The sequence below is a fragment of the Mustela lutreola genome, chromosome 4, assembly GCF_030435805.1.
Source record: "Mustela lutreola isolate mMusLut2 chromosome 4, mMusLut2.pri, whole genome shotgun sequence".
NCBI lineage: Eukaryota > Metazoa > Chordata > Mammalia > Carnivora > Mustelidae > Mustela > Mustela lutreola.
In genome coordinates this window covers 34,773,230-34,787,342 of record NC_081293.1, presented here as the reverse complement: position 1 = coordinate 34,787,342, position 14,113 = coordinate 34,773,230, and the positions used below count along the sequence as shown (strand labels likewise).

The 14,113-nt window shown below is 35.5% G+C and overlaps 2 protein-coding genes across 4 annotated transcripts in view; one reads left to right on the top strand and one right to left on the bottom strand.

Annotated features, from left to right (window-relative positions):
- Nucleotides 1-14,113, bottom strand: part of FGFBP3 (fibroblast growth factor binding protein 3) — a 132,556-nt gene that overhangs the window by 79,210 nt on the left and 39,233 nt on the right. The window lies entirely within an intron of this gene.
- BTAF1 (B-TFIID TATA-box binding protein associated factor 1) overlaps nt 1-14,113 on the top strand; it is a 98,999-nt gene that overhangs the window by 66,011 nt on the left and 18,875 nt on the right. Inside the window, exons 20-28 of the mRNA XM_059169465.1 lie at nt 117-543; nt 1,658-1,848; nt 3,605-3,758; nt 3,837-3,946; nt 5,405-5,606; nt 6,625-6,773; nt 13,019-13,171; nt 13,395-13,516; nt 13,608-13,775. Of these exons, the coding sequence (XP_059025448.1) occupies nt 117-543; nt 1,658-1,848; nt 3,605-3,758; nt 3,837-3,946; nt 5,405-5,606; nt 6,625-6,773; nt 13,019-13,171; nt 13,395-13,516; nt 13,608-13,775 (1,676 nt within the window). The remainder of the gene's footprint in view (nt 1-116; nt 544-1,657; nt 1,849-3,604; nt 3,759-3,836; nt 3,947-5,404; nt 5,607-6,624; nt 6,774-13,018; nt 13,172-13,394; nt 13,517-13,607; nt 13,776-14,113) is intronic.

Sequence of the window (14,113 nt, the reverse complement as noted above, 5' to 3'; positions counted from 1 at the left end):
CCAAAATAATACTGGATATTGTGGAACTTAAAATTGAAACAAAGCTTTCTGTTGCCCTTTAGTTTACAGACTATTTAGGATTGATGTCATTAATGATTTTTCTCTTTTTTTAATAGGTCACTGCTGTTTTTAATGAAGTCACATCATCTTTTGATTTAAATCCTCAAGTGTTACAGCAGTTAGATAGTAAACGACAGCAGGTCCACATGACAGTTACAGAGACCAACCAGGAGTGGCAAGTGCTGCAGTTGAGAGTGCATACTTTTGCTGCATGTGCAGTTGTGAGTTTGCAGCAGCTTCCAGAGAAATTAAATCCTGTCATAAAGCCATTAATGGAGACAATTAAAAAAGAAGAGAATACACTAGTACAAAACTATGCAGCTCAGTGCATAGCAAAACTACTTCAGCAGTGTACAACAAGGACACCCTGCCCCAATTCAAAAATTATTAAAAACCTTTGTAGCTCACTTTGTGTGGACCCATATCTAACTCCTTGTGTCACATGTCCAGTACCAACACAAAGTGGCCAGGACAATTCTAAAGGTATATATCTAAACCTACATTTGGGGTAGAGAACCATTTAAATTTGTTTTCATTTACTGTAGGTATCATTTAAGCACAAATCCAGTTTATGTTGGAGTTTTTTCCCATTTTGCATTTCCTGGTAATCAAGTAACAACCCTCTAAACTCAAACCACTCCTAGAAGACCTAAAAGACTTGATATTTCTTATGACTGAAATCTGTGAGATAGGTTTAACCCTACCCTCTCTTTCCAGACCATTATTATAAGAGTTTACTGTTTATGGGACTAGAAAACTTAATTGTATCAAATGTTGAATAAAAATTTCTTCGTATAAAACTCTGTTTCTCTAATTTAGTGCATGTCTTATAAGTGAACTTTGTTACCTTTAGCAAATAATGTGTAGCCATTCTGGGGGGGAAGATGTGTAGCCATTCTGATTTCATCTGGAAAACAAGAATTGCTCTCTGCAGGCTAGTATCAAGGACCAGTGTTTTTTTACATGCCTTAATCCTATGTGATTTATTTTTTGTTTATAAGATTTTGGAAAAGCAAATTACTCAAAATGTAATAGATTTACAAGTTTGGTGCAGTGTAGGTCATAACAAAATGTGAACAAACTGGAAGAGAGGGTGGCATTTTGAATATCCTCATCTTAAAACTATAATAGGGTAACAATCTCCCTCCCTTCCCCCCTCCAACCCCTAGTATTATTTGAGCCAGTAATATTTTGCACAGTGGTCAATGTTTCTGAATTTATGGTGACCATGGACATTTCTTTAGAACTTGCTTGCAATGTTTTTTGTTTCTTTTTATGCCTAGAAGCGGTCATTTATTTTTTAAAAATTAACATACTTTAACTGAAGGCTCAAAATAATTTTTGCATGTCATATTTCTTATTAACATGATTTTATAATTTTATATTAAGTATGGTCCATGCAAATATCAAAACATTTAATGTTGTAAATTATTGACTGTTTTATTATTATCTCATTGACTAAAGAAAATGTCATCTGCTTATAAAAATTGAGGTTTAAAGACATAGTTTTAAAAATATGTTTTATCTCTTTCGGAGCAGGAAGCATTTGGTCACCTCTATTATGCTTAAAAAGTTATTTAATTTTTTTTCCTTTTAGGATCCAACTCTGAAAAAGATGGGATGCACCATACAGTCACCAAACACAGAGGTATAATTACACTCTACAGGCACCAGAAAGCTGCTTTTGCTATCACAAGTAGGCGAGGTCCTACCCCCAAAGCAGTAAAAGCTCAAATAGCAGATCTTCCTGCAGGAAGTAGTGGAAATATCCTTGTTGAACTTGATGAGGTAAATAGTTGTTTTGGGTTTTTCTGATGACTATGCTTTTTAAACAGATATGTTATAGGTTGAGAGCTAAATTGTCATATGAGCATCCATTATTATATTTTTAAGTGATAGAACTGGAATTAACCTTTTGTAGTAATTCCACAACATGATCCAGAAAGACTGCAAACTTCTAGTGCCAGATAATTATCACCCGCTTGACTTTTTAGTCAGCCTGCAATTTATTAAATGTGTGATATGAGGGATCTAAATTTATTTTTCCATATGAATAGCTAGTTATTCCACTGATGAATCCTTTCCTGCATGGTTTATAATGGCACCTCTGTTATATATCATGTTTTATATATGTGAGTATCTATTGGGCTTTCTTTTCTGTTTCATTGGTGTAGTTGTTTACAGCACAGTCTTCTTTAAGGACAATTAAAAAGTGGTTTTTGAAATGTTTATAGTCACAGTATTAATGGTAGAATGATGCTCTAGGTATCTCCTTTGGTTGGCATGATCCCGGGATCCTGGGATTGAGTCCCACATCGGGCTCCTCCTGCTTTGTGAAGAGCCTGCTTCTCCCTCTACTTCTGCCTGCTACTCCCTTCTTGTGCTCTCTCTGTGTCAAATAAAATCTTTAACAAAAACAAACAAAAAAAAACACTTAGTTCCGCAATAAACTACCAGTGCTAAAAGACATGTGTCTAATATATTTCTGTAAAATATATTTTAGGTTTCTTTTTAATTTTTTTTTAAAGATTTTATTTATTTTTCAGAGAGAGAGGTCATAAGTAGGCAGAGAGGCAGGCAGAGAGAGAGAGCCCAACGCAGGCCTCAATCCTAAGAACCTGAGATCATGGCTTGAGCTGAAAGCAGAGGCTTAACCCACTTATTTTTTAAATAAGAAATCTTAGGGCGCCTGGGTGGCTCAGTGGATTAAGCCGCTGCCTTCGGCTCGGGTCATGATCTCAAGGTCCTGGGATCGAGTCCCGCGTCGGGCTCTCTGCTCGGCGGGGAGCTTGCTTCCCTCTCTCTCTCTCTCTGGCTGCCTCTCTGTCTACTTGTGATTTCTCTCTGTCAAATAAATCTTTAAAAAAATAAAAAAAATAAAAATAAATAAGAAATCTTACCTTCTTACCTGTGTTTCTTTCAAAATATTCTGTATATATCTTTTTCACTGATTCTAATCTTACCATAATAATTTTAATTAAAAAATTTACTGTGATTTTGGTATTTATATCTCTATGGTTTATATAGTTCTTCCTTAAAAAATAATTGTAAAAATATATGCATCTTTCTGGGGGGATAGTTTTTTTGTATTAGGATGAAATTATTGCCAAGTAAGAGCATATTAATCTTATTATTAGATTCAACAGATGCTTTTATTATATCCTTTAAGTGAATATAAATATAAGGACAGTTTATTTTATCTCCTTCTCCTTGGCTGATAAGTTTTCTTTGGGGCAGGGAGCAAGGGAAAAAATTGTCACTTAGGACTGTCTCCAGAAACTGCATATTCTTCTTCTCCTTATTTTTCAGCTCCAAAGGAGTATTTTACTTTGGATGGGAAAATCTAGTTTGGGGTTTTATGCAAATGTAAATTTAATTATTGAAAGACATTTGTAGTGATAAATACGTTTATAATTGCTTAATTGGTGAATGGTAACACCATGAGTTCTTAGATGGTGACTTTTAAATTCTCTTAATAAAATTTCAAACCCATTATGCTTTTTTTTTTTTTCAAACTCTCTTATCAGCTAATATTTCATTTTAGGCCCAGAAGCCGTACCTGGTACAGCGAAGAGGAGCTGAATTTGCCTTGACAACCATAGTGAAGCATTTTGGTGGTGAAATGGCAGTGAAGTTGCCTCATCTCTGGGATGCTATGGTTGGTCCATTGAGGAATACAATCGACATAAGTAATTTTGGTGTGTACATATTTCTGTGTTGGACTTTAAAATATTATTTGCAAGGTGATACACACTTAAATCAATATATCTTAATAGATGGAAAGTCCCTCTTGGAAAAGGGAGATGGTCCTGCCCAAGAACTGGTGAATTCTCTGCAAGTTTTTGAAACAGCAGCAGCTTCAATGGATTCTGAACTTCATCCCTTGGTAACTAACTAATGCAAGTGTAATTTTCTTCTAATAAAACAAGTGGTTTTATTAAAAAGTCTTAAGGCTTAAAATGTGTAACTTTGATGTCATCCCTAGCAATTGCATTGTCTTTTATGTGGTATAACTAGATTCCTTCTTTATTGACAGTACATTTCTTGTGGGCTTTGAGGCAGAGTTTGGTGCATGAATGTTAGAAAACTTACTCTGGGAGCTTAGAATATGGAGCAGTGGGGACAGGGCTCTGATACAGAAGTCTGGTATAAACAAAAAGTTACAGCCCTATTAATTTATGCCATATTTAGTAATATAGCTCCAATAAAGGAAGAACACAGGTAATAAAACTTCTTCCTAAGATAAGTGTAAAGGTAGAGGAAGTTACCTGAGTTGAAGCTGTTCAATGGCAAAGAACATTGGTTTGTGTTTTTTGAGTATTAAAATAAATAGTTCTTTTTAAAAAATTGTGACAGAGGAGAAAAACAGACTAGAGAATTAAATATCTGGGTTTTCCATAGAAGGAAGCGCAGTATTCTTTCCATATAACTGTAGTAGGAACTCTGCAATTTACAATGCTGTTAAGTGTGCTAGCTCCAATTCCCTATTCATATCTAACAGAAAGGAGTGAATCTAGGAAAAAGAAGAACAAACCTTTTCTGTTTATATTATATAGAGTAATGAAGTTATATCTTTCTACTTGTTAAATTTTGCTGATTTATCATTAGTAGAGAAGGGCAGAATCCATCTGTATGCTCTCACCCTTCTATGATCAGCTTAACATTCATCTGAGGTGTAAGGCTAGTCTGTTCACCATTAAGATTAATCCTGGTATTCCATGCAGCAGGCATTTATTAATGAGATATATCATGCTTTTGTGATTATAATGCCTGAGGTAAGCCAGGAAGCTGAAGCTGAATACCTACCAAAGGATGGTACCTAGAACAAATTAGGATCACTTAACCCAGTGAGTAAAAAGTATGTATCTAGGGGTACCAGGTTGACTCAGTTAGTTGAGTATGTGACTCTTGATTGGGGTCATGAGTTCAAGCCCCACATTGGGCATAGAGCTTACTTGAAAAAAACAAAAACAAAAAAAAGCATATGTACCTAAACCTAGCCCAGAGCTACGAAATTGGGAAGGGACTGGTGATCACGTGTGGTGTCATTTCTCCAATGTCAGGGGAATTTAAAGGTACCTATTTTGTGCACCCTGATACCTTAAGAGAAAAGAAACAGAGGAGAAGTGATGTACCTTTTTGTTTAAAGAGTTTCAGTACCTTAGATTGGATTTAGATTAATTTTTTATTGAGGATGTTTTGACTAATGTTTGAGGAGCTATTGGAGATGTTCTTGGATTTGTCATTTAGAATATTAAGAACCTCTGAGTATGGGCTGTAGTAGTTATATTTTAAACAGTAGATTCCCCTAATATTCTGATTGTCTTAAACTTTTTGTTTTTAGTTGGTACAGCATTTGACCCATCTTTATACGTGCCTTCAGTATCCCAGCACTGCAGTGAGGCACATGGCTGCTCGTTGTGTAGGCGTCATGAGCAAAATAGCTACCATGGAAACAATGAATATTTTTTTGGAGAAGGTTCTTCCATGGCTAGGAGCAATTGACGATAATATCAAACAAGAGGGTGCAATTGAAGCACTTGCATGTATCCTTTTTTATTTTTAAAACTTAAGAAATTGTATTCATTTTACTTAAGGTTGGCTCTAGTAAAATTCATTAATTCATTTAAATGTTCATAAATAACCTGTCTTGTTCCAAAAAGAAAAATACTCTATTTTATTTTGAAGTATCTTTATATTACATTATAAATACATTGCAAATATATTTACATTTTATTTTGAAAATTTTCGCAGAGTTTGAAGAATTACTATTTTAAGAGTTCTTTTTTAATAGGCAAAAATAATTTCAGGTACTTTATAAAATATATTTCTAGTAACTCATCTATTGGTTTATAATCAGTGTTGTATTAGTACTAATCAGACACTGTGTATGTAGTCTGTATTTTATAAACATAGTATGTTTTCAAAGTTCATTATATGGGTGGAAAATGACTAACTGTACTAAATAACTAGAAATACACAGACAAGCTTTTTGCTGTGGGTACAGCATCCATTGGCATTCTTTAATTCGAAGTTACCGAAAGAAATGTGGATGGAGAGCAAATCAGTAGAAACTCTGATTCAGAAATGCTGAAGAGTGCAGGAGTACTAAACTTATTGGGCCCTGCTGTGTCCAGTTTATGACTGTCAGGATTTTGGTTGGAAATTTGGAATTAATCTTTGAGTGGCATTGAATTGTGCTCCCTTGCTTGCAGTGTTACTCGTTTTATTTTGGTATTGGAATTCTAGCAACGTATGAGAATTTCTCTATGAGAAAAACCTAATTAAAACTTCCTCCAGCCTCTTTCAGGTGAAAAGCCTGATTTTATAGTCTTTATCAAGAGAAAGTTACATAATACTTACAAAGGAGAACAGTGTACAAATGCAGTTATAATTGAATCATAGATCTCAAGGGATAGTCTGTTCCCTTGTGATGTAGATGAGAAAATGGAGAACCATTTTAGAAGTTAAAATCTTGATATATTTTAATATATCAAAATATATATTTTGTTTGTGAAAACATTAACCTCAGAAGTTTGGAAATTTCCTTAATAACTTACTCAGGTGTAATGGAACAACTGGATGTTGGTATTGTTCCATATATTGTCCTTTTAGTTGTGCCTGTGTTGGGAAGAATGAGTGATCAGACAGACAGTGTAAGATTCATGGCTACACAGTGCTTTGCAACACTAATTAGACTCATGCCACTTGAGGTAAGTTGAAATACTTGGTTTATAGACTTAATGTTTTCTATAATTTCATCTGTAATTGTAATTTTTTAAAAACAATGTCAGGTTAAAAACATTGTGAATATATGCTTTTATTTATTTTGAGCCGATGTCTAGAAATGGAATAACTGGATCATATGATGTTGAACTTTTTGAGAAATTGCCAAACTGTTTTCCATACTGTACCATTTTTGATTCCTACTTCAAAGTATAAGCATAAGTTGGAAAACCTCTATTAAAAAAAAGTTTGCCTATGCCTGCTGAACTTGAAGATTCCCATCCCAATAACCCAGCAAATTCATCCTAGATATATGGCCTAGGGAAATTCATACACATGTAACAAGACCTATCTTTAAGAACATTTATTATAGCATTATTTATTGTAGTCTAAAACCACTTAAATATTCATTATCGGTGGAGTAGATATGTTTAATTGGATGACAATGGTGATGATACTACAATAGAATGAAAATAGAAAAAACAATATTAATCTTTAACATAAGATTCTGTTTTTATGATGTTCAAAAATAGATAAAGGTACATGGGATGCATACTTATGGGGTAAAGGCATAAAGAAAAGTAAGAAACAGGTTGCCGTGAAAGTCAATAAAGTGATTACCTCTTGGGGAAAGGAGAGTGGGTTGTCACTGAGAAGGAGCGTATGGGATCTTCTAGGATTATGGCAGGGCTATTTTTATTGACATGGTAATGGTTATAAAGTTGTTTGTTTTATAAAACTACATTTATTTATATATTCCTCTGTATGGCTTATTCCACAATAAAAAGTATTAAAATAACTACTATGACAAAAAGAAATACTAGACTATGAGTGCCTAGGGTGGCTCAGTCAGTTAAGTGTCTGCCTTCGGCTCAGGCCACGATCCCAGAGTACTGGGATTGAGCCCCGCATCAGGCTCCTTGCTGAACAGGGAGTCTGCTTCTCCCCCTGCCCTTCACCCTGCTTGTTCTCTCTCTCTCTTTCTCTTTTTCAAGTAAATAAATAAATAAATACTTTAAAAATAAGTACTAGGGATGCCTGGGTGGCTCAGTTGGTTAAGTGGCTGCCTTCGGCTCAGGTCATGATCCCAGCGTCCTGGGATCAAGTCCCACATCGGGCTCCTTGCTCGTCAGGGAGCCTGCTGCTCCCTCTGCCTCTAGCCTGCCACTCTGTCTGCCTGTGCTTGCGCTCTGTATCTCTCTCTCTCTCTCTCTAACAAATAAATAAAAATCTTTAAAAAAAAAAAAAAAGTACTAGATTACTCTATTGAAAGACACAAGTCATTTCCAGAATAGTTTCCATCTTCTGCTTCCAAGGTGTTACTTGTATTTTTAAATTCTTCGTCCTTGCATCCTCCTCTATTTGTAAACTAAATTGTTAGTTCCCTTTGGCCCTTTGTCACTTTGGAATCAATGAGTGATAGGAAACCACCATGTGTTCTTTGAGCAATAGAGTAGATGCCGAAAATGGTGTTTTAGGAAAATTAATCCTAACAGCTGAAAGCAGTTTAATAGTTATTAGGAAAATCAGTTTAATGGCTATTTATGGATTAGAATGGAAATACCCCCAAACAGTGCCCAGTCCACTGTGAGGTGCTAAAGTCTTTTTTAGAATTTATTTTTAAGTAATCTCCACACCGAACCTGGGGCTTAAATTTATCACACTGAGATCAAGAATTGCACATTCCTTCACCTGAGCCAGTTGGGCATAGGAGTCTTTTTTTCTTTTCTTTTTTTTAAAGGCAGGGGGGACTAACAATATTTGGTAGCAGATTGGCAAAGTAAAGAGACTTTGACCTTTAGAGATTGAGAAAAGATTAGTAAAATTCTCTTTGATGTCAGAATTAAAAGAATGTGATCTATGTTTTACTTTTGACCATGACCAAAACACAGGGACCAGGGCACCTGACAGGCTCAGTTGGTGGAACATGCCGCTCTTGATCTTAGAGTTGTAAGTTCAAGTCCCATGTTGGGTGTACAGATTACTTAAAGATAAGATCTGCAAAAGAAAATAGAAAAACCAAATTTATCTTCCTATCTTAACTAGAAGACTAAACAAAATGAATTAAAAAGTGGTTTTCAGGTATTAAACAATAGGCAACAGAGGACAGTGATTCATGAGAGAAGAGAAACAAATGAAGTCGGGCGCCTGGGTGGCTCAGTTGTTAAGTGTCTGCCTTTGGCTCAGGTCATGATCCCAGAGTCCTGGGATCGAGCCCTACATTGGGCTTCCTGCTGGGCGGGGAGCCTCTTCTCCCTCTCCCACTCCCTTTGCTTGTGTTCCTTCTCTCTCTGTGTCTCTCTCTGTCAAATTAATGAATTAAATCTTAAAAAAAAAAAAAAGAAAAGAAAAGAAACAAATGAAGTGTCCTAGCTTGCTGCCTGAAGTGAGTTTCCAAGCCGTAGGATAGGGAAGTGAAACCTAAACAGAGCCTCAAAAGCATTACCAAGTTGAATGGTCAAGAGTTCAGAGTGTAGGTAGGACAAGATGGTTAGAATTTGAAAGGCCGAGTACCCAAGAGTAGTACCTACATGGAGAAGAAGCTCCAAAAGTCCACACTAAGGTTCAGTACTCATCTGGGCATATTTATGTTTGAGACTAGAAGAAAAGGATGTTTGAAAGGCATAGGTGGAACAATTCCCAGAGCTCACAAAGGGCTAGGAATAGTTTGTGTTTCCATCAGGCTGAATCAGAAGACCTTCCACCATTTAGAGCATTAACGACGGTCTTTAGAAGTGTATTTCCTGTGTAATGGGATCAAATGAGCCCTTCGCAAAATGCTTATTTGGACCTACCTTAACAAAGCTTTAAAATAAACCTCAAAAGGAGGATTTAAATGATTTCGAGTAACTTAAACTGTATCCTAGAAAATAACTCCAATATTAAAACCAAAAAAACATAAATGATGTTTGGCACCCACCACAAAATGACCAAGTATGAAAATATATCCAATAACCATCAGAAAGGTCAGTCAATAGAAACAAACCCTGAAATGACCCAGAGAATAGAAATAGTAGACAAGGACATTAAAATATACCCCATGTGTTCAAGAAGTAGAGGAAAGCATGAATGTAATGAAGAAAGTAAAAGGTAAAAGGACAAACCAAATTGAACTTTTTTTTCTTTTTAAGATTTTATTTACTTATTTTACAGACAGATCACAAGTAGGCAGAGAGGCAGGTGGGCAGTGGGTGGGGGAAGCAGGCTCCTCACTGAGCAGAGAGCCCAATGTGGGGCTCGATTCCAGGACCCTGGGATTATGACCTGAGCCGAAGGCAGAGGCTTTAACTTACTGAGCCACCCAGGTGCCCCCAAATTGAACTATTTAATGAAAAAATGTAATTATAAATAAAAACACTGGATGGGATGGATAGCAGATTAGATACTGCAAAAGAAAAGATTACTGAGTTTGAAGATGTAGCAGTAGGAACAAGAATATCATGCAGGTATATTTCTGTTCCACTGTATCTTGATTTCCTCTCTTACATCTTCATAGGAAGAATGTGTACTTTTCTGAAATACACACTGAGAAGGGTTCAGGGAATATCAACCAGTGATTTTGACAAAAGCTTTAATTCCCTGCACTATTAATAACTGTTGCTGATTTTACAGGAATTGGAACGAGGATGATACTCACAAGAACGATTCCTGGCACTGAGTAGCATTTATGACTCTTGGGCTTAGGGTTTCGTTGTTAGGAAATTGACCTCGTTATACAGCCTTATAGCTGGTTGCCACCTATTAAAAAAATTCCCTGAAGACAGATGTTTGAAAATTTTGTTACTTCTTTAAGAAGCACTGTGCTCATTTTGATGATTATCATTATGCTATTGCTATTAGATGTGCGAAAGTGTTAGTTTCTATCTTACTACATAGAGTTGTTAATTCCAAAACCTTTGAAAAATATAAGGAAGCTATTTTTAAGACTCAGTGTACATACTTTTTTTCTCTGATACTATTTCTCATATTATATGGAATAAATATTTTAATTGACTTTAATTGAATTGTTTCCAGAATTGTACATTTCTTTCTCCACCCCCCCCCCCCCAGGATTTTGCATTTCTTAACTTTAGAGACACCACAGGGCAGTAGTTCTCAAACTTTTTTTTCTGAGGATCTCATTACATTCTTAAAATCAAAGACCCCAAAGAGCTTTTATTGTATTTTCTGTAATAGAAATTAAAACTGAGAAATGTAAAAAGGATTTATTAGTTCATTTAATAAACCCATTAGATGTTACCATCGGTAGCATTTTTAAATGAAAAATAACTTTTTTCTAAAATGAAAATAAGTGAGAAGAGTGAAATTGTTTGATATGTTTGCCCTAATAATAGATAACTTGATTCTTGTATTTGGGCATTCACTCTGTTGCAAAAATGCTTCTTGGGTTGAGGGTATATGAAAAAAGTCAAGCCTCAGAGATGGTAGTTGAAAAAGTGAGCAGTATTTTGACAGCCTTTTCAAATAATTGTGGATGTTCTTTTATCTGATAGCATACCAAAACTCAAAAGGAGAAAGCTTATTAAATTTATGTGCAGTGTGGAATCTAAAATCCTATCAATGACTATAAAATCTATGTTAAAATTTATTGGTTTATCTTAGACTTTTCAGTAGCTCTTTTACCCATACATGATTTTTTAAACATAAGCATTGGTCATTTGGAAAACAGTAGTTAGCACTGAGTTATGTAAATCTTTTAAAGTTGGTATATTTCATCCTAAAATAGCAAAAAATCGATTCATAATATCACCAACAGAAATTCTTTTTTAAGTATTGGGAAGCTTAGGGGCGCCTGGGTGGCTCAGTGGGTTAAAGCCTCTGCCTTCGGCTCAGGTCATGATCTCAGGGTCCTGGGATCAAGCCCCGCATCGGGCTCTCTGCTCCTCCGGAGAGCCTGCTTCCTCCTCTCTCTCTCTGCCTGCCTCTCTGCCTACTTGTAGTCTCTGTCTGTCAAATAAATAAATAAGTATTGGGAAGCTTATACATAAGTTCAGGTTCACAATGCTGTTTCTTTTGGAAGATTGCATTTTATGACTAACAACAAGCTACGTTGTTTTCCTTGAAGTGACAGATTCATTTTTGAGAAAATGTTGGCCCAGTAGCCAAGTCAGAATAATTATAGTTTGTCAGTCCATTCAAGTAAAATTCTGTTCAATGAAAAATGGCTCAGTCAGATCACTATTTAAACAGTCTCACAAGTGTTTTTCCTCATCATATTGTATTTTGATAAACAGCAAAAGTGCTTTATAGGAACTTCACATTTTGTTGCACAGAATGTTAAGATGGGCATTCAAGGGTTGAGGTCTAATAAAATTATTTTTACTACTTTAAGGACACTCTCAAGTGAAACTGGCTTTAAAAAAAAAAAAAAATGCTGGTGCATGGCTGTAACACAGTGCCTTGATTCATTCTGAGACATAAGCAGTTTTGCCCACCATTACTTCTGTGGCATCAGTGTAAATGTCAACACAGTGAAAAAAGCAAACAATGTCTTCCATTTATTTCTTTTATTATGAAATAGTTTTGACCTCAGTGACCCTTTGAAAAAGTCTTGGGGATCCTGAGGGGTCGGCAGAATACATTTTGAGAACTGATACCCTTGGGGCATCATAACACTAAAATTGAGAAGCTCTAGTATCAGCATTGTATTTAAAATAAGTTACAGAATTCTATCTGCCTGTTTATCAAGTAATGCCTTGTGTGGGAAAAAAGTTGTAACTGTTCTTTAAAAATACCTCAGATGTGTTTATTTAGTAGTCCCATAACACTTTTATTTTTTAAGATTTTATTTATTTATTTGACAGAGATCACAAGTAGGCAGAGAGAGAGAGGGAGAAGCAGGCTCCCTGCTAAGTAGAGAGCCTGATGTGGGGCTGGATCCCAGGACCCTGAGATCATGACCTTAGCTGAAGGCAGAGGCTTATTAACCCACTGAGCCACCCAGTCGCCCCCCCATGGACTTTTAATACCCGTCAAATTTAAACTCTATTGTCCAGTCTTTATATTTATTATTTATTATTGGGGCACACTTCCTCCGCACCCCCATGTGCTCTCTCACATGTTCTCTCAAATAAAATCTTTTAAAAATATTTACTTCTTGTTATTGCTATTTTTGAATCATTTTTTTCTCTACATTTATATTTTAGTAAGATTTGAAATTATCCATAATTTTGAGTATGAAAAAATTAACTTTGGTAAATAGTTTTAATACTCTTTAAAAAAATCACTTCAGGCAGGCATTCCAGACCCTCCAAATATGTCAGAAGAACTAATCCAATTGAAAGCCAAGGAGCGACACTTTTTGGAGCAATTATTAGATGGGAAAAAATTAGAAAATTACAAAATACCAGTACCAATCAATGCTGAACTCAGAAAATATCAGCAGGTAAAGTTTTATTCTTATAAATAGTGATTATCCCTTTCAATGTATTTTGAAGTTTATAAAATTGACTTAGTAATAGGCTGTATTTAGTGTCTTATACCCATTTATTATTTCTCTTTTGCCTATAAAAATAAAGATTTTGGGTTTGTACGTACATGTTTTACAAGAAAAAAATTTTTATGTTCTGTTCATATCTCTAATTTTCCTCTTTCTCCCAACCTTTCAGGATGGTGTGAACTGGTTAGCATTTCTTAATAAGTATAAACTTCATGGAATTCTGTGTGATGACATGGGCTTAGGAAAAACTTTACAGTCCATCTGCATTCTTGCAGGAGATCACTGTCACAGGTAATTTAAAATACTGTTTTTTAAAAGGAGCTTTCAGATGCTAAGAAATGTAAATAAGCCAGTTAATTCGTTATGTTCTATTGTTGTAAAGGGCCCAGGAATATGCAAGATCAAAATTGGCAGAATGTATGCCACTTCCTTCCTTGGTGGTTTGTCCACCAACATTAACAGGTCACTGGGTGGATGAAGTAGGTAAATTTTGCTCCAAAGAATATCTCAATCCATTACACTATACTGGACCTCCTACTGAAAGAATAAGGTAAGAACTGTACAACAAAAAATGTTTAATCTTTTGCTTGAGAACTTTAGGATAAAATTTATTAAAAATTCTAGTTTTTTTAGTTGTCATACTTTCTTAATTTAAGAAAGATGAATATACATTATAAAATCAGTGAGACTCATCAAAGTTTAAGGACTTCAACCATTGTTAACAGTCATTTGGGCTTTTTTTTTTTCTTTTCTTTTTTTTAAATTAAATCAGGCTCCCTGAGGAGCGGAGAGCCCGATGCGGGGCTCGATCCCATAACCCTGGGATCATGACCTGAGCCAAAGGCAGAGGCTTTAACCCACTGAGCCACCCAGGCGCCCCTCATTTGG